Source organism: Carcharodon carcharias, chromosome 1, assembly GCF_017639515.1.
Source record: "Carcharodon carcharias isolate sCarCar2 chromosome 1, sCarCar2.pri, whole genome shotgun sequence".
Lineage (NCBI taxonomy): Eukaryota > Metazoa > Chordata > Chondrichthyes > Lamniformes > Lamnidae > Carcharodon > Carcharodon carcharias.
In genome coordinates, this window is record NC_054467.1 from 103,880,952 (window position 1) to 103,901,764 (window position 20,813).

The 20,813-nt window shown below is 41.9% G+C and overlaps 1 protein-coding gene across 5 annotated transcripts in view; it reads left to right on the plus strand.

Annotated features, from left to right (window-relative positions):
* Positions 1 to 20,813, plus strand: part of ptpn13 (protein tyrosine phosphatase non-receptor type 13) — a 270,908-nt gene that overhangs the window by 232,512 nt on the left and 17,583 nt on the right. For 4 of the 5 annotated variants that reach the window (XM_041195983.1, XM_041195993.1, XM_041196006.1 and 1 more), the window contains 4 exons: positions 4,768 to 4,853; positions 8,517 to 8,620; positions 12,673 to 12,821; positions 15,946 to 16,036. In XM_041195983.1, coding sequence (XP_041051917.1) covers positions 4,768 to 4,853; positions 8,517 to 8,620; positions 12,673 to 12,821; positions 15,946 to 16,036 — 430 coding nt within the window. Of the gene's footprint in view, positions 1 to 4,767; positions 4,854 to 8,516; positions 8,621 to 12,672; positions 12,822 to 15,945; positions 16,051 to 20,813 lie in introns of all 5 variants that reach the window. The other variant, XM_041196016.1, reaches the window with a different exon arrangement.

Here is a 20,813-nt window from a genome sequence, read left to right on the forward strand (position 1 = left end):
CTGGGTACCTCGCACAAACTTGCATGATGTATTTCTGGTGGTCACAGACCAGCTGCACATTGAGCAATTGGAAGCCTTTCCTGTTGATGCATTACATTACCGATTGCTAGGGAGCACTTATAGCCACGAGTATAGTTGATGGCACCCTGCACCTGTGAGAATTGGAAATAGCAGCAAAGCCCAGTGCTCTGGCTGCCTGGCTAGCTTGATGTCTAGCAAAGTGCATGTGCTTGTGGGCCTTGGCAAAGAGGACGTCCATCATCTCTTATATGCATTTGTGGGTGGAAGCTTAAGAGATCCTGCAGAAGTCCCTAATGGAGCCCTGGAAAGAGCCACTTGCATAGAAGTTAAGAGTTTCAAGATGACTTTCAGAACCATTGGTAATGGGTGTCCTCACAGTCCCTGGAGCCAACTCATGGAGAATGTGGTAGATTTGAGCCACCAGATCCCTGGACGTGCGGAGGCTTAGACACTCACCTGCAGAAAAGACAAGCATCTTCTGTAAACCTTTGATTTTAAGAGGCACCTACATGCAGCGTTTCTGAAAGCCTCATCCTCTGGATCTAGAGGGGACCCTGCTGCCCCTTGTTCATTTAGGTGAAGCTCCTCCCTTTGGCAAGCCTGGCACTTTCGTGGCACTCATCTCCTCTCCCCCTGCCTGCATGAGATGATGCAGGCAATATTAAATGCACCCTCCACCTTCCTGGGTGTTTCCTATCTGCAGATACATTGAAAGAAAGACATGACTGAATATCAGCCTTCAAAGGTTCTCTTTCTGACGCTGACTCGTGAGCGACTGCGTCAAGGGCTTGGTCACAGTCCAGGCACCTACTAGCCAATACAATCCTGGATGTCCTGCATTTATTTGAGATGATAAATTACTCATATAGTGGACTCTATGGCTACATCCTTTGGAATACACATGAGGTCACATGCTCTACGAGGGGATGACATTCTTTTTGGGGGGGCCTGAGAGTTCCCATCTCTGAACCTAGCAGCTGCAAGGCTCTGAGGCTGGGTTTCTAAGAGGTTTCTCCTGTTTGTCCAGGTGCCCACTTGCTTTTGGAGTCATTATCACACTGGGGAATTACCACGATTGGTACAATGAGCTATTGCAGAGAGGTCGTGATTGGAATGCATCAGAATTAATCTCACATCACTACGCTTTTACAGTGAAGGCCCCGGATTGCCTCTATGGTTACTGAGATGCTCCTAACCTGTCTCAGCTGTATGTTCCTCCTCATGTGGTCAGACAGATTCCAGATGGGTGTGCCTTTAGTTGGCCCCCCAGTGCTGTGACCCACTGCTCCCAGAAGCCCTAACAGCCTTCTTCAGCAGCATTTTTCTTAGTTTCACTTGCTGCTGCGCCATTGCTTGAGGTGCCAAGATCGTGGCCCTCACGTTTTATTTCCAGACCAACTTCAACTCTCTGTGCATGATCGTGGAAATCCCCCTCATCGATCTGAAGGAGCATAACGTTCAGGTTTCTCTCCCTCCTGTTACTCTCAGTCCTCCCCCTGTAATCCTTGATCCCATTGTATTTGTGATTGATATCCACATGTTACCCCCCCGAGTCATTTGAGGTGGATCTACCAATGTCGCAGGTAGATCTTACCTCTCCCCATCTTGAGACCTACTGCACTGTCACATATAGGGACCTTCCCATGAGATCAACAAGTATGTGTCCCTACACTACCTGCTCCCCATCTACAAGCTGCAGAAGCCTCCCCTGACTGTTGACTGTGCCATCTGCGGCCGACTACAATGCCAGAAACCCCTGGGCCGTCATGTGTGAGGTGATGGCCATGCCCTGTGCACACTATGCTGGGCATGAGTGACAGTGGACTGACATGCTGCCCTCCCCCCTGGACTGGGACAAGGACTGCCTTTGGAAGCTCAGCAATGTAAGCTAAAGCGCTACTTTACTCCACACATCTCCCACTCTGGTCTCGACTCACTTCTATAAGAGACTCTGTCTCAATTCTGGCCCGGAGGATGCTTCCCCACCGCCCCCAGTCATGTGTCTGAGTGCAACCTTTCCAGCCTTCACCCTCCCCCCAGTCAAGCCCTGCCTCTGTAACCCCCTCTTGAAAGCTAAGTGGTCTTGCCTGTGAAGCCGGCAAGGAGTCTAAGGTGCCACAATTGCTGCGCGATGTAAGGTAGGTGAATAAACCTCAAAGTTACGAGTGAAGTGCAGGTCGCCAGGTGCACGTGCGGTGTGAATTACAGTGGTCTAATTAAATGCCAGCATGTCCTTTTGACCCAGCGCGGGGCATGATTCCAGCGAGTTACCTTGATAATGAGCATTCATGATATTCTAATATATTCGAATAGCATTCCCGACATGGCATGGCAGGAAAAGCACACCACCATTGAGGGCAGGAGCGGACGATCATAGCCTGTTTATATGTCGATGGAAAATTGGCTTCTTGCCTGGCATGATATTTTCCCCTCCTGCCCACCATTACGCCCGCTGCAGGCAGAACCAGAAAATACCCGCCCCCCCCGCCACTGTTTATGATGCAAAGGACGGAAAACATTGGGAATTTTCTAGCATCATTGGAACAACTAGGAGGTGCACCGCAGTGGATGAGAATGGAATGGTCAATAAAGTCAATGCCTATTGGAGGTCACTGAGATGAAACGAGTATAACACTCATTGGTCACATTCGTCAGGAATGTTGGTGACTGATGAAAGCAGTGCAAGTGCCTTGAATATGGTAGGAACTAGGCAATGGGATTTAATGGGGAGATTTTGGTGAGATGAACAAGGAATTGGTTGGGTAATCATATTTAGGACGTAGGAGATGAAATGGGAGTTGGATTTAGAATAGTAGTTTTTTTTTATAAAGAGGAGGCTAATTGATCCATTTTGCAAATCATTTTAAAAGTCATGCTTTGTGACTTCATTATTGACATTTCCTGTACAGACTAACATGTAGGAAACAGCATGATGAGTGCTCAACCTACAAATGGCCAGAATTCGTAATGGGCTATCAGAGCTGTTCATATTTGCTGTGTCAGTTTGACTTAATGGGAACATTCTTGTTCCTGAGTTATAAATTTGTAGCTTCAAGCCCTAATGCATGACTTTATCTAGGCTAGCACTTTAGTGCTAGCAGAGTGCTAACATTATCAAAGGTGGTTTTTTTTTGGATAAGAGGCCAGGTCTGGGTTTTCTGCCAGATATAAAAGATCCCATGGCACTATTCAAAGATGGGCTTTCAATTCTCCTGGTGTCCTGATCGATGTTTATCCCCTCAAATTAAACCACCAAAACAGATTATTTCATCATTTATTTTGTTGATGTTTATGACATGTTTCTGTATAAAACTTAAGTAACTTGTCCACGTAACGCAAGTGACTACATTTCAAAATAATTCATTGTCTGTAAACTGCTTTGGGATAGCTTGAAGAAAGCACACTATAAATGCAAGGGACTGAATTTTTAGGTACCTGATGGAGGTAGGTAGGGGGGCGGCACATAGAATCAGGTGGTCATCTGTGAAATGGTGGTGGCCTCCCAGTAGCAGGTTGGATAGACATTGGAGCCAAAAGCTCCATTCAGCATAAGTGGCACGATTCCACACTTCGGCCGCAAGCACAGCAGTGCCCATTACTGCAGGAGGCTTTCCTCTTTGTGTCCGATGGCCCCGACTCTTCTGCCCTCTTATTTTATCGCATTTGTGATGCCTCCCTACATAGTTCAGCAATGCCTGCTCTGACGGCGGAGCTGTCAGTTTTTCAGTGCTGGACAGCCTCCTATTGGTCGTCCAGTGTTGGGAAGCCTGCCTGCCATCCTAAATTGGATGGGGCTCTCTGAGCTGGCCGCTTAGTTGGCTACATCCTCCAAAATTGACTTCTGGGTCCAGTCACCAGAATTTTCTCCTGACTGCAGGATCAGGACCTGAGAATGAAAAGCCAGCCACATGAGTGCTTGGACAGCTCTCTCTGTCAGTATAGCAGCATGTGTGCCATGGTGCTGATTGTTGTTAAACAAGCACAGTCTGGTCCAAATCTCCACCCACCCCCCCCTCCCCCCGCCCCCCACAGCTGCCTCAATAGAATTACCTCAATTACATTTAAATAGAGTCTCGTTTGTTCGTGCCCTTTTGCATTGCAAGCATGTTCATGAAGCTTAGAGTGGAGACATCTTCCTCCTTCCTTTGTTTTCTTTGACCGCAGGCTAAATGAGGTTCATACCATTCTACTCTTTGAGCTGTGTAGTCACATTGCAATAATGCAATCTTGTGTGGGCCAAACCTATTCAGATAATTATCACAGTTAATGTAAGTTATAATTTGAAAGATTTGTCAGTCAAATTTAATGAAATTAATTCAAAAATAATGGCACTGAATTTAACTCCACGTGGCAGAAGCTGGAGGGAACAGCCAAGTTGAAGCTCGTCACTTACTCTTATCCCTTTGCCTTCCCCCGCGTCCCAATCCGAATCTGCTCTTTTGAGCATGCAAGAGCAAGGCACCCACAGGAAGAAAGCAAATTTCCTCTTTAAATATACACACATGCCAGATGATGTCATTGGAACCCCCTTTAAAATTGGGCACCAATAGTTAATTTTCATCTGCATGAATCGGTTAATTAAATCTGCTGCACTTTCAAAGATTAATTTACAATACTTTGCCAGCATATTCCCTTGAGATTGAAAATGCAAGGCATCTTTCTTTATAGAATACTGCCTTTTAAAGTTTTTTTTTCATCATTTGTCACTACTGGTCAATAATATAAACTTTTTTATTAATTATACAGCCATCCAGAAAGAATGGTTATCATTTCTCAACTAATATAGTGAAAGCAATTAAAGAGCTCTCTGTTGAAGATACAACATCACAAAGGTAATCTACCCCAACAGATGTGAAGAATATAAAGTGTTAGTCTGCTGGATAACGAGGATCCTGCCCATATTCATCTGTTCAAAATAGTCAAACTATAATACTGCAAATAATCTGTTCGGATACTTACCATTATTGTAAAATAATATATTATTATGCTTTGTTCACTTCATGACAAACAAGGAAAAAAATTGTGAATAGTTGTTAGGTGAGACATGGTTAAAGGCTATATACAAATTCAGTGCAGGTACTTGCTATTTTTAATTTTAAAAAATACCTATTTTACACTTGAATTCTGAACTTGTGGTCAATGCTGATATTTGAGGCCTTGTAACCTTTTCAAAATGCAATTACATTTTAGGAACGATTTCAAAATCATTTGACATATTTGGTGTTATATTACGAGTGTTCTTACTTACAAGTTGCCCCTCAAAATAATTTCATTCACAGCATTAAAAGTAGACATTTGCAGATTTATTAAGCAAATGACAACTAATATTGTGAATTAGAATTAGAGAGACTGGGCCTTACGATGTGAAAATGAAAATGGAGATGCAAATTGGAAAAACCAGGCCCTAAAAAATAAACACCTTTAAAATGAAAGTGTTTAGCAGGGTGACTTAAAGCAAGGACTTACTGTAGAGCTCTAAACATACATTTATTAGCTGAAAAATGAGGTTTTCTTATACACTACATTGGAATCTGAGTTGTGCATTGTCATTGCTGTTGGCAGTGCAATGAAACAGTGCTGTCGGGAGGTTTGCCCACAACTTCAGGAATTAGCTTGAGAGATTCCCAGATCAGCCCTGCTTCCACCCTGCTCTCTGCCTCGCTCCCACCCTGCTCTCCACCTCACTCCCGCCCTGCTTCCAACCCTCTCGCTTCCTCACTCCTGCCCCACTTGTTGTCCACTTCCCACATACATTAATTCCTCTGATAATTTCTATTTATTAAGTTTTAACAACAATCATAATGGATAACAATACAAAGTACAGCAATAATTTAATACACTTACATTTGGAAGAGAAAGGGAAAGGAAAGGAGAAGTAGGACGAGGAAGAAGAAAAAGTAAAAAAATGAAAAAAAAATCCTTCCCAGCCCCCCCAAAAATAAATAAATTATAAGAGAACCAATAACAATCATAGGTCAGATATAGCTTCACATGATCTAATACCAACAACCTAATTAGGATCAGTTATATGAAAGTAGAGAGCTGGAGTACCTCAAAATAATCTAAGAAAGGTTATCAAGCTACTTAAAATCCATCAGTGGGGCCTGTCATGGTGTACTTTACTTTCTTAAGTTTAAGGTTCTGCATAAGATCACGTATCCAATTAGTAAAAGAAGACGGGGCAGACTGATTCCAATTTAATAGAAAATTGTGTCTAGCCAATAATGTTGAAAAGGCGAGGGCATCAGTCTGAATTTTTGTAAGAGGAATGCCATTTGGTTCCACTCCAAAGAGAGCTGTAATAGTCGAGGGCTCAATGTTGCTTCTGAAAATATGACAGTAATGTAAACATTTTGTCCAAAACAAAGCCAACTTAGGACACAACCAGTACATATGAATTAGAGAGGCTGGGGCAGTGTGGCATTTATCACAGGTTTGATCAAAATTTGAATAAATTTTAGATAATTTCACTTTGGATAGATGGATACGATGTAAGATTTTAAATTGTAGCAACCCATGTCTTGCCCATGCAGATGAGGAATGTAAAAGAGAGAATAGATTTGCAGTTATCTTCTGATAAGTCTGAGTCAAGCTCTTGCTCCCAAAGATTTAAAGGTAGAAAGTGAAGGGCAGTGTAGTGAAAAAATTAGAGAATACAATTTGGAAATGAACCCCCTGACAAAAGCATTTAGTTCTAACATAATATCTATTGGTGATTTAGGGGGCAATAAAGGAAACTGAGCAGTTTTGTTTTGCACGCAAAATCTCTGATTTGTAAGTAGCAAAAGAAGTGTGTGTGGGGCAGATCATATTTCCGAGTGAGAGAGCCAAAAGAAGCCAAAATGTTATCAATGTATAAGTTAGCAAGTGTTTTGATGCCTCTTGCATGCCAGATTTGAAAGGCAGAATCTCCTAACGAAGGCAGAAATAAATGATTTACCTCAGTGGGGCTACATAAAGAGAGAGATTGCAGCCCAAAGTGTGTTCTGAACTGGGTCCAAATCTTAAGTGACTGTCTAACAATAGGGTTTGAAGAAAAATGACTGGTTGACAAAGGAATGGAGGAGCACAACAGAGCAAGAGGCTGCCTCCAATTGCACCCACGCTAAATTAGCCAAGTCCGAATGAAGCCAAAATAAATATTACAGATATTAGCAGACTAATAATAAAACTGAAAATTTGGCAGTGCCAAACCACCTAAATGCTTCAGTCTTTGTAAAAAATCTTTATGAATTCTGGATGTTTTCATATTCCAAGTAAAGGAAGAAATTAATTCATCTATTGTAACAAAAAACACTTGGGGATAAACAATAGAATGCGCTGAAATAAGTAACAAAATTTTGGAAAAATAATCATCTTTACAGAATTTATACAACCAACTAAAGAAAGAGGTAAGCTAGACCAATGTGCTAAGCCCTGCTTTGTACGTTCCAACAATGGATCAGAGTTGAGCTTGATAAAGATCTCCAAGGGATCAAGAAATGAAAATTCATAAATATTTAAAACTTCACTGAGACCTTGGAGGGGAGGGAAGAAAGAAGGGTAACTCTTTGCAATAGAGTTAATAGGAAAAATTTCACTCTTTTGCAAATTAATTTTAAAACCTGAAATATGACTAAATCGCTCAAGAATAGAGAAAATATGTGGGGGAGATGAGGCAGGATCAGAGATGTAAAGGAGCATTAATTCTTAAGGGAAAATCTGACTTGGTTAATGTTGTTTCATTTAAAGTCACAATTTTAAAGAACACAACTAGGACATTAATTGAGGAATTACTGTACTCATATTAGGAGTTGGCCTTAACTTTTCAGTTCAGAGATGCATGTTTAGATTTAAACTCATCTTATAAGTTGGCACAAGGGTGATACAGGCTGTGCTGCCAAGAAGATGCATGGGAGATTAAGACAGAGCAGACCGTGAATGACAACCCATAAACAGAAATGGGTCCTCCTGTACTAATACTGGAGGATTGCCTTTTATACTTGGCATATAAGTCGACTCCCATTTTTTAAGGGATATTTTGAAGCTTTAAATGTTGACTTATACACTGTAATTTACGGTAAACTTAGCACTTATTTGAAAACTTTGTGTATGCTTAGTATTTTTATTTTTAAGTAGGGCTCTTGTCTGAATGATGACCTCAGTACAAATAACATAACATTCAGATTTGAATTTCTGTAAGAATATTTGACATCCATATCAATTGTAATCATGTAATCATTGTATGCCAGTTTTACTGGAGCAGGGATTGGTTATGAATGCTGATTATTTGAATGAAAATTACCTGACCTGTTTTACATCGTGATTTCTGACCCTGCTGGTAGGTTGACAGTACTTCATGTAATGGCTCAAACCCACAAATTTGTGTTGGCAATTTTAAATCAACTCCTATTCCTACACGGTGATTATCTAATTATTTTATCACATGCTAAATACAGAATTGTGCTGACAGCACCATGTTAACTGACTGCAGTATGACTGTTCAATTCCGATAGGGTACCCAGACTGTGTCACATGGAGAACACAGAGCAGGGCGAGGTTACCTGGGGAAGTGATGAACTTCCAGTTGATACTTTGCAGCGGGATCCTTCACCCATAGGTAAAATAGAGTTATTCATTTTGCAAATACACTGAATTTTCAGCGATTGAATTAGGATTATAAATTGATGTTATTGAGAGATGATGTGAGTTTTCAAAGTTTTTTTTCTCCTTAACTGCTCACTAGATATAATGTTGTGAATATCTAGTTCATGTTAATATTTTAAGGGTATTGTTTCGTTCTTGAAAGAGTATTGTTGTGAAGGTAAGGTAATTAAAATGCTGGGCTTTAGCGATTGCCAGAACACCTAAAGAAATTGCAGTTCAGATTACCCATGGTTGTTAATAGAGTCGGAATGGAAGAGATAGAGCTATAAAACAGCAGGTAGGCTTACTTAGCTGGAGAAATTATAATTAGCCTAAAGGTCTGTTTGAAGATAGCCCAGAGCAGGCTTCATCACCATGGAGATGGGTAGAGCTTAGGAAGAACATACGAAATAGGAGCAGGAGTAGGCGATTCAGCTCCTGGAGCCTGCTCTGCCATTCAATAAGATCATGGCTGATCTGTTTGTGGGGTTACCATCCTTTGCTCCCTTCATCTATGCCATTGATATAAATTGTAAAAAGTTGAGTCCCAGCACAGACCCCTGTGGGTCTCCACTTGTCACACCCTGCCATTTATGCACTCTCCATTTTTGGCCAGCCAGTCAATTTTCTATCCAGGCTAATATGTTACCCCTATACCATGAACTTTTATTTTCCTCAAGAATCTTTGATGTGGCACCTTATCAAATGCCTTCTTGAAATCCAAGTGCAGTACATCTAGAGGCTCCCTTTTATCCACAGCACGTTAGTTCTTCAAGAAACTCTAATAAATTAGTTATAAACATGATTTCCCTTCCACAAAACTATGCTGCCTCTTCCCGATTACCTTGAGTTTCTCTAAGTACCCAGTCATGACCTCTTTAATGATCGATTCTAACACTTTCCCCACAACAGACGTCATGCTAACTGGTCTATAGTTTCCTGTTTTCTGCCTCCCTCCCTTCTTGAATAGAGGCGTTATACTTGCTACTTTCCAGTCTGATAGAACCTTTCTAGAATCAATGGAATTTTGGAAAATTAACACCAACACATTTACCGTCTCATTAGCCACCTCTTTTAAAATCCTAGGATGAAGTGCATCTGGACCCAGAGACTTATCAGCCTGCAGCTCCATTGGTTTGCTCAGTACTACTCCCCTAGCAATTGTAATTTCACCAAGTTCCTCTCTCCCCTCCGCCACCTGATTTACAGCTATTACTGGAATGTTTTTGGTATCCCCTATAGTGAAGACAGAAGCAAAATATTTGTTCATTTCATCTGCAATTTCCTTATTATCTACTATTATCTCCCCGTTCTCACTCTTTAGAGGACTGACACTCACTTTACCTACTCTTAAGTTTGATGCTTTCCCCAACTTCTTTAGTTAACAGCGAATGGTGGGTCCCCTCCCTTTAGAATTTTTCCTTATAGTAGGAGCATACTTATTTTTGAGTTATCTGAAATGTCCCCTTAAATGTCTGCCATTGCTTCTCTATCAATCTATCCCCTAGCCTAGTATTGCAGTTAACTTCAGCTAGCTCAGCATTCATGCCCACATAGTTTAAACTTACCTAAGGGCAACCAGTAGTCTTAGATCCACTTTTCTCCCTTTTAAACCGGATGTAAAATTCAATCATATTGTGGTCACTGCTACCAAGGGTTGCCTTTACCCTGAGGTCATTAAGTCTGTCATATTACACAATACCAAGTCTAATATAATCTGCTCTCTGGTTGGTTCCAGGAAGTGCTGCCCTAAGAAACTATCTCAAAAGCATTCTATGAACTCCTCATCCAGGCTACTGCTGCCACTGTTTCTTCCAGTTTATATGTAGATTAAAGTCACCCATGATTATTGCCTTCCCTTTATAACAAACATCCAATATTTCTTTGTGTATACATTGTCCTACATTGTAATAACTGCTAGGGGGCCTGTAGACCCCTCCTACTAGTCACTTCTTTCCCCTCCTATTCCTCATCTCTGCTCAAACCACTTCTAATGCTGATCTCCTGAACCAAAGTCATCTCTAAATATTGCACCAATGCAATCCTTGATTAACAGTGCTACTCTCCCATCTTTACCTTGCTTCCTATTCTTCTTGAATGTCATATACCCCTCAATATTCAGGACCCAATTCTTGCAGCCATGTCTCCGTAATAGCTATCAGATCATTTTATTTACTTCAATGTGCATTATCAATTCATTTACTGTGTTATGAATGCTACACACACTCAGATACAAAGCCTTTGGTATGAATTTATCTTGATTTTGCTGGAAGAGGTTTTCTGTTGCAGTTTAGAACTTGTGTGGTTGCAATTCTCTGAGTAAATGACAAAGTAAATGACAGTTGGACAGATTTGCACTGTAAGCAGAGACTAACTTCACCGCTGACCATGTGGGAACTGGGTGAGACTTAATCTCAGATTGAATTTTGTGAGGAACAGAAGCTGGAAGATTGCCTAGTTTCAAGCTAGTGAGAGAATCTACTGTAGGCCTCACAGTGTCTTATTGCAAAAAGAAAGTAACCAGTAGATTAGCTTGGAAATATTGGCAAAGTAACCAGAACAAGGGCCTGCGGCCTCCACAGTCAAGAGAGGTTAACTTAAAGTTTTACCTCTGAGAATAGCTGGAGCTGAGGAAAATTCTCCAGAGAGCTGTGGTATAAATATGGGCGGTCTCTACAGAAGTAAAAAACTTTAAGATTGATGCGTCTCATGGGAGAATTCTAGGAGGACATAGGAAGAAAAACTGAGTGCATAGCATATTTAGTTATAAATCATATTGTTTTGTTAATAGTGCTTGTTTTCTTTAAGTCTTTTATAAATGATAAAGTTTGATTCCTTTAAATAAAGGGGAAATTTTGTGGCGTAGTTCTATTGGTTAAAATGAGGTATTTGGATTTTGTTTTAAATGTCTCTAACCGCATGGTAACAAGAGGACGCATAATATTTGATAAATCAAAGTGGTAGGATTGGGAGTGAATTTTTTCCCCTCCAAGTACCAAAAGACTTTTGTTTAAGTCAACATCCTAAGAGGTGCTGAATCATCATCAATCTGGAAGCTTCTGTTTGCTGGCATTGTGCCATTAGTGATCATATCATTATGTTTGTGAGGTTAATTTCTGCTCTGCTACCGTCTATTTAAGTGCTAGTAAAGATAACAGTGAAACAAGACACCATTATATGTATTAGCAGTGAATAAATTTTGGGTAGGACTTTTAACACAAGCTTCACATGAAAGCTGAAGATAAATATCCTATTAAACAGTTCTAAAAATGAGTTTTACCTACATTCAAGTCAGACTCCTATTTTGCTGTGCAGTCTGTGTTTAATCCAATCATTCTACAAATATTTACTAAGGTACTATTATACATTATTTTAACCAATAATACCTCAAATTAGACCAGAAAGGGTCAATGTCCTGGTGCCCTGGCAGTGCATTCCTCCATTACTCTGGCGGGAATGCACTGTAAATTAGATCAAGCATGTGGATTTTGTCTGGTTGTGCCCTCACATGAGGCCTTGTAAGGGGCAGAGCTTCGACCTACCTCAAATAAGACAAGCAGCACAGAAGAGGCTGGGGAGGGATTTTAAACCCATAGCTGGCAAATAACTATGTAATTTAGTGTATGCATGTCAGTGTGTGTAATTGTGTTTGATTATATACAACAAACTTTAAATTGTTATAAGCTCAGTTATTTTGCCAAGCACTTAAGAACTGTACTGAAAACTGGTGGGAATGTAGTTTTGATCTGAGTTCCAGTTTAACATTGGTCTTGCATATCTGCATTATTAATTAATGATGTATTTTGTTTTATTGCTGAATTGCACTCTCTTCTCATACAGTATAAAGCTGCTGCTTCCCCTGACATTGGTACTCTTGTGATTGTCCTGATGAGTGCAAGATGAAAAGCTTTGACAAAATGTCTTTTTTCAGCAATACTCAAATTCTGTGCTACCAAATGATTATTTGTATTTTGTTTTATTCACTTATTGGATTACTTACAATTGATCTTTTTTTAACTGTTGTAGATGAATGGCCAATGGCTAAAGAGAAGCTTACCACACTTTCTGTTGTAAAGGTGCCTCCAGAAAGCCAGTACACAGGCTCCAAACTGGATGCAATCCTTAAAACATTGCATGGACTGCTAGAACAGCATATTCCATCGCAGGAGTTTGAGGTAAGTGCTAAAATTGAGCGTGTTCAACTATTAGCAAATGCAGAAAATATAGTTGTCCGCTGCATTGTATTAGAATTATAATGGTGTAATTTACAGTGGAACTGCTCTATATACTTCACTGAATACAAAATAGACCCTCCTCCAAATATGATATTAATAAGCAGATGCAGTATGCATTTGGTAGCCTGCATCTATTTGGTACTATGGTTTCCCGCAAAACTTGGAATGCCATTCCAGGTGCACAAGCACCTACTGACCCACAGCATGACACATCCACACATGTGAGAGTAGTACTCCATGTTAAACTTCTGAGAGTCAGTTGGTGAAAGAGGAGACTAGATTTGTTTTTAGATTTATTCACAAAGTGAAACATTACAAGTGTATAGCTCCTAACACTACAGTCCACCACCAGTGGCAATAAGTGTCTCTATCTCTCTTTACATGTGGTTAAATAGTTAGCCAATGAGTGCGCCCACACCACCACCCCCCCACCCCCCCCCCACAACCTGTATGCACTCCACAGAAAAAACATGATTAATTCAGATGATTTAACTTTGTTTGTACAAGTGAATTAGTATTCAGTCAGCCTCACTCGTGTATTAGGTTGTGTTCTCATGATGAAAAGGGTTGTGTCCGGCTGACTGTCACTTCACCCAAACCAAAAACAAAAATACTTGGAAAAACTCAGCAGGTCTGGCAGCATCTGCAGAGAGGAGCACAGTTAACGTTTCAAGTCTGAATGACCCTTCAACAGAACTAAGTAAAAATAGAAAAGAGGGGAAATATAAGCTGGTTTAAAAGGGCGGTGGGGGCGGGATCAAGTAGAGCTGGATAAAGGGCCAGTGATAGGTGGAGATAACCAAAAGGTGTCACAGACAAAAGGACAAAGAGGTGTTGAAGGTGGTGATATTATCTAAGGAATGTGCTAATTAAGGGTAGAAAGCAGGACAAGCAAGGTACAGATAGCCCTAGTGGGGGTGGGGTGGGGTGAAGGAATCGAAAAAGGCTAAAAGGTAGAGATAAAACAATGGATGGAAATACATTTAAAAATAATGGAAATAGGTGGGAAAAGAAAGATCTATATAAATTATTGGAAAAAACAAAAAGGAGGGGGAAAGTCGGAAAGGGGGTGGGGATGGAGGATAGAGTTCATGATCTAAAATTATTGAACTCAATATTCAGCCCGGAAGGCTGTAAAGTGCCTAGTCGGAAGATGAGTTGCTGTTCCTCTAGTTTGCATTGAGCTTCACTGGAACAAGGCAACAAGCCAAGGATGGACATGTGGGCAAGAGAGCAGAGTGGAGTGTTGAAATGGCAAGTGACAGGGAGGTCTGAGTCATGCTTGCGGACAGACCGAAGGTGTTTTACAAAGCGGTCACCCAGTCTGCGTTTGGTCTCTCCAATGTAGAGGAAACCGCATTGGGAGCAACAAATGCAGTAGATTAAATTGAGGGAAGTGCAAGTGAAATGCTGCTTCACTTGAAAGGAGTGTTTGGGTCCTTGGACAGTGAGGAGAGGGGAAGTGAAGGTGCAGGTGTTGCACCTTCTGCGGTTGCATGGGAAGGTGCCGTGGGAGGGGATTGAGGTGTAGGGGGTGTTGGAGGAGTGGACCAGGGTGCCCCAGAGGGAACTATCCCTGCGGAATGCCGCCAGAGGGGTGAAGGGAAGATGTGTTTGGTGGTGGCATCATGCTGGAGTTGGTGGAAATGGCGGAGAATGATCCTTTGAATGCGGAGGCTGATGGGGTGATAAGTGAGGACAAGGGGGACCCTATCATGGTTCTGGGAGGGAGAGGAAGATATGAGGACGGATGCGCGGGAGATGGGCCAGATACGGTTGAGGGCCCTGTCAACCACCGTGGGTGGAAAACCTCACTTCAACCAACTCTGCTTAGTTGTCTATGTTTCTTAAATTTCACCTTGAAAGCAGCCAGTCCTTCTCAGAGGAGGGGGACTCATGCTGACTGCATATCCCCTCTTGAACTGTGGAAGTCTGGGGAGAATACTGGTATATTTGTTTTTTCTTCTTTAGTGCAAGTTTGTGATGGAAATAGTTTTTGTTCTGCAATATGTATTTTCATTTGGTTTCACACTATTTCAGTTAAATTATATTTTAATGATCATAGTGCCAAATAACTCTTTCAGCTGTGCCACAAAATTCTTCTTTATTGTGATTGTCAATCTGCTTTGTTAAGGGAAAAGCATAATTATATTTAAAGTTCATTCTTACGATGTGAGCATTGCTGGCAAGGCTGGCATTTGTTGTCCAGGATACGGTGGTAGTGAGCCATCTATTGGAACAGTTTTTATACATCTGGGTGGCTTGCTAGACCACTTCAGAGGATAGTTAAGAACCACATTGTAGTGGAACTGAAGTCACATATAGACCAGACTGAGTAAAGACGACAGTTTTCCTTCCCTAACTGACATTGCAGTTACTTTTGTTAGTGACAGTTTTTTTTTGCTTCCAGCTTTTAAACAAAAAATGTGAATTCAAATTTTCAATTTGTTGTGGTGAGTTTTGAATTTGTGTATTCTGCATTAATCTTAATCCTCTGCATTACTAGTCCAGTAATGTAACCATTACACAACATACTTATTTAAATGCTTTTTTTGTTGTTGGTAATGATTTGGCTATTCAGATTTACACCTCCTCTAGTTCCACATTTTTTTTCTTTTGTTGCATCTACAGTTGCTTGAAACCTGTTACATCTCTAAGTTCTGATGAAGGGCATCAATTTGAAAGGGTTACTCGATTTACTTTTCCACAAATGTCATCAGACCTGCTGAATATTTTTAACCTTTCTATTTTTATTTCCAATTTCCAGTATTTGTAGTATTTTGCTTTTGATTTTTTTTCACCATTTGTTACTCAAGGTTATGGTACATGGAAATGTGAAAAAAAAACACTGGAAAAACTCAGCAGATCTGACAGCATCTGTGGAGAGAAAGACAGAGTTAACGTTTCAAGTCCATATGACTTCTTTTTCAGAAGTTGAGTTTTTCGAGCACATTTTGGTTTTGTTTCAGATTTCCAGCATCTGTAGTATTTTACCTTTACCTTAGTATATGGCAATGTTTTGTTCTTCTAGATTTATAATGTATATATGTATACGTTTTAATAGAATCTGCAAGATCTGAAACCTTTGGATGAATGTTTGATTGGGCAAACAAAAGACAATCGGAGGAAGAACAGATATAAAAATATACTGCCTTGTAAGTACTATAATGTAAGTTTTTTTATGAGAAGCAACTTCATTTTATTTATATAATTGAACATTCCTACAATGATCTTGTGTATAACTAGTCTTTAAAACACAACAAAGATGTTACATTCTAAGCATACCAACTTTCAGAGCTTGGTAAAACTAACAGATGAGAAAATGTCAAAATCCCAAAAAGTTGATAACTCAAAAAACTGAAAGCAAATTGTGTTAATTTTAATTTATTTGCAAATATTCAAAAGCAAGAAGAAATTTGCAGGAATAACATGGCAAAGAACAAAAATAAACATTATTTGTTACATCTTTCTTTGTATTTATAATAAGAATCAAATATTCCCTGACGCCTCTTCTAATTTTTAGAAGAGATAAGCAAAATAGAAGAGAAGGATGGGTAGCCCTGATAATAAAGGATGCGATAAAGATAAATCTCAGAAAATCAAAAGCAGAACCGGCTTGGGTGGAGCTAAGAAGCAGCAAGGGGCAGAAAACATTGGTGGGAGTTGCTAATGGACCCCCTAACAGTCGTAGTTTAGGGCAGAGTACAAACAGGAAATTAGAGGTGCATGTAGTGAAGGGTAATACATTAATGATGGGGGATGGTCATCTTCATATACACTGAGCAAACCAGATTTGCTGTAATTGTGTGAAAGATGAGTTTGTGGAATGTGTAGAAGGTAGCTTTCTAGATCCAGATGTTGAGGAACTAACTAGGAAACAAGCTATTTCAAATCTAGCATTATGCAGTAAGAAATGGTTAATTGATAACCTTGCAGTAAAGGGGCCCTATAGGGAAGAGTGACCACAGTATGATAGAATTTTATATTGAGTTTGAAAGTGATTTAGTTAAGTCCAAAAGTAGCATCATAAAGCCAAACGGAGCAAATACTTAAGTATGCGAGGTGAGTTGGCTGAGATAGATTGGGAAACTTCAGGAGAGCGAGGTTAAAATAGCGAGACTTCGAGAGAGAGAGAGGTTAAAACATAGAAACTTATGGACTGAGAGATTAAAACAACAAAACTTCGGAAGAGGGAGATTAAAACAGAGACACTTTGGGACAGAGGTTAAAACAGCAAGACCTTGGGAGAGAGAGGTTAAAAGAGTGAGACTTTGGGACAGAGAGGTTAAAACAGCGAGACTCAAGTAGAAATATGGGTAAAATAAAGGCAAGGGTCCATATTCTGTATAGTTAAGATATGTCTGGGGAGCTGAATCCAGTGATTTGCATATCCTGCACTATGTGGGAAATCCTAGACACTACTGGCAGTCTGGATGACCATGTGTGTGGAGGTGTCTCTAACAGGAGCAACTCAAGCTCTGGGTTTTGGAGCTTGAGTGGCAGCTGGGAGCACTACGGTGCACTCACGAAGCTGAGAGATTCATGGATAGCACATTTCAGGACATGGTCACCCCATAGCTTAAGGAAATGCAAGCAGAGAGGGAATAGGTATGCCAGACAGAAGAAGGGGACCAGGCAGGTAGTGAGGGAATCCCCCCCGAGTGCATCTTGCTTGCAAACCGTTTTTCAGCCTTGGAAAACGGTGAGAGTGAGGGTTCCTCTGTGGAGGCCAACCAGAGCCAAGGCCATGGCACTGTGGGTGGTCCAGCTGCTCAGGCAGGGGAGGAAGAGGTGTGGAAGGGCAATAGTGGTAGGGGATTCATTAGTGAGGGGGGGTAGACAGTCACTTCTGCGGCCGTAGATGTGACTCCAGGATGGTATGTTGCTCCCCAGGTGCCAGGATCAAGGATGTCACGAAACAACTGCAGGACATTCTGAAGGGAGAGGGTGAACAGCCAAAGGTCATGGTCCATGTTGGGACCGATGACATAGGAAGAAAGAGAAATGAGGTCCTGCAAGCAGACTTTAGAGAATTAGGTAGGAAATTGAAAAGCAGCATTTCAAAAGGCAATAATCTCTGGGTTGCTCCCGGCGCCACGCAGTAGTGAGTATAGGAACAGGAGAAAGAGCAGATGAATGCATGGCTGGAGAGATGGTGCAGGAGGGAGGGCTTTAGATTCCTGGGGCATTGAGGCCATTTCTGGGGGAGATGGGATCTGCACAAGTTGGACAGGTTACACCTGAACAGGAACTGGACCAACATCCTCGTGAGGAGGTCTGCCAATGCTGTTGGGGCGGATTTAAACTAAATTGGCAGGGGGATGGGATCCTGAAAAGTAGTTCAGAGGGAAGAGAAGCTGAGATGGAATTAGAAGTTAAAATTGCAATAAGGTCTAGAAGGCAGAGGAAACATAGGCCAGGTTTTCCTGGTCAGCGAACAGGGCCCGCTTGCCAATGCGTAAAATGAAGCAGGATGACACCGGGCGGAACTCCCATCACCCCGCCTCATTTCAATTTTCCGGTCAGCAGGGCTCAGCAGAATCAGCTGTGCACCCGCTGACCTGTCAATGGCCAATTGAGGCCATTGACAAAGTAGTTAAAGTAGTTAATGGACCTGCCCGTCAAACCTTAGCACTTAGCCTCAGGGAGATGAGTGCGTTCTTTTGTGTGCATGCGCGAAAGAGCGCGCTCTAGGCACAGGGAATCCCCACCCCCTGCCCGCACAGGGAGCACATAGCGCTTCCTTATGGATGTCACACTGGGCTGGCCTTAATTGGCCCTCCCACATAAAACGGCAGCACCCCCCCCCCCCCCCCCCCCCCCCCGCAAATGGGGCCGATCAGAGGTGCGCCTCCACACTCCCGCTCCTAAACTTTCCCCCGAATGGAGGAAAATTCTGCCCATAGGCTAGATAAGGAAGAAGCGGGTTTGGCAAGGCTAAATGGAATATATTTTAATGAAAGGAGCTTGAGGAATAAGGCAGATGAGCTGAGGGCACAGACAGGCACGTGGGAATAAGATAACATTGCTATGACTGAGACTTGGCTAAAAGAAGGGCAGGATTGGCAGCTAAACATTCCTGGTTATAGGGTATTCAGATGAGATAGAGAGGTGGATGGAAGAGGAAGGATGTCACAATATTGATCAAGAAATCAATTATAGCAGTGAGGAGTGATGATATCTTGGAAGGATCATCGAAAGAGGCCATATGGTAGAAGTAAAAAACACAAAAGGGGCAAATACACGTTGGACCCAAAATTGGATGAGAGGGAGGAAACAGAGAGTCATGGCAAAGGGATGTTTCTGTGACTGGAAGTCTGTTTCCAGTGAGGTTCTGCAGGGCTTGGTGCTGGGGCCTTGCTGTTGTGGTGTACATAAATGATTTGGATTTCAACGTAGAGGGTATGATCAAGAAGTTTGTGGATAACACGAGAATTGGTAGGGTAGTAAATAGTGAGGAGGCTATCAATGGACTGGTCAGGTAGGCAGAGCAGCGGCAAATGGAATTCAACCCAGAAAAGTGTCAGGTAATGCACTTGAGGAGGGCTCACAAGGCAAGGGATTACACTATGAATGATAGAACCCTGGAAAGTACTGAAGATCAGAGGGGCCTTGGTGTGCATATCTACAGATCCCTGAAGGTAGCAAGGCAGGTAGATAAGGTGGTTAAGAAAGCATATGGGATACTTGCCTTTATTAACCGAGGCATAGAATACAAGAGCAGGGAGGTTATGCTGGAACTGTACAAAACGCTGGCTATGCCACAACTAGAGTACTGCATACAGTTCTGGTCACCACATTATAGGAAGGTTGTGATTACACTGGAGAGGGTGCAGAGGAGATTTACCAGGATGCTGCCTGGGCTGGAGGGTCTGAGCTGTGAGGTAAGATTAGATAGGCTGGGATTATTCTCCTTGGAGCAGTGAAGGTTGAGAGGGAACCTAATAAAGGTGTATAAGATCATGAGGGGCATAGATATTCTGGATAGGAAGGTACTTTTTCCTTTAGTAGAGGGGTTAAGAGCCAGGGGGCATAGATTTAAGGTAAGAGGTAGAAGGCTAAGAGGGGAGTTGAGAATTTTTTTCACCTAGAGAGTGGTGGGAGTCTGGAACTCACTGCCTGAAAGGGTAGTTGAGTCAGAAAATCTTGTAACATTTAAGCAGTATTTAGGTTTTCACTTGCGTTGCCACAGCCTCCAGGGCCAAGTGCTGGAAAATAGGATCAGTGTAGTCAGATCTTTGTTGACTGGTGCGGACACGATGGACCACATGGCCTCCTCCTGTGCTGTAAATGTCTATGGGTCTATGGACAGGATTTTACCCTCAGTGGGAGTGCTCGGCAGGGGCGGCCGGGAAGCCACCCGCCACCCGCGATCAGCTCCACACCGCAATTTCACACTGGCGGACCAATTAAGGCCCGCCCAGTGTGGAACGCGAGTGGCAGCGCTCAATGCTGCCTGTGCGGGCGGGGGGAGGAGGGCAAGCAGGCCTAGCGCAGTCTTCGCGCGTGCGCATGAAAGAGCACTTCAATCTCCCTGAGGCATGGAGCTGCCTCAGGGAGATGAAGCGCTGTTTAAAAAAATGAAGAAAGGAAATAAAATTGTCATAAAACATGTCCCCTCATGTGACTCTGTCACATGAGCTGGGACATGTTTTTAATTTTAAAATAAAATGTTTATTTGATGTTTATTTGCTTTAGAAACCTTAACCTGCCCGTGGTTCCCTAAAAAATGTAAAGGCCACTTAGCCTTTATGCCTGCTTTACAACCATTAGGTTGGACGGGCAGCATAAATTTGAATTTAACTAGCTTCTTAATAGCTTTAATAGGCCTTTCAATTGCCAGCAGGCACACAGCCAACTCCAGCGTGCACCCACTGAACGAAATATTGCGAGGCTGTGCGATGATGTTGAGACGGTCACCTGACGTCATTG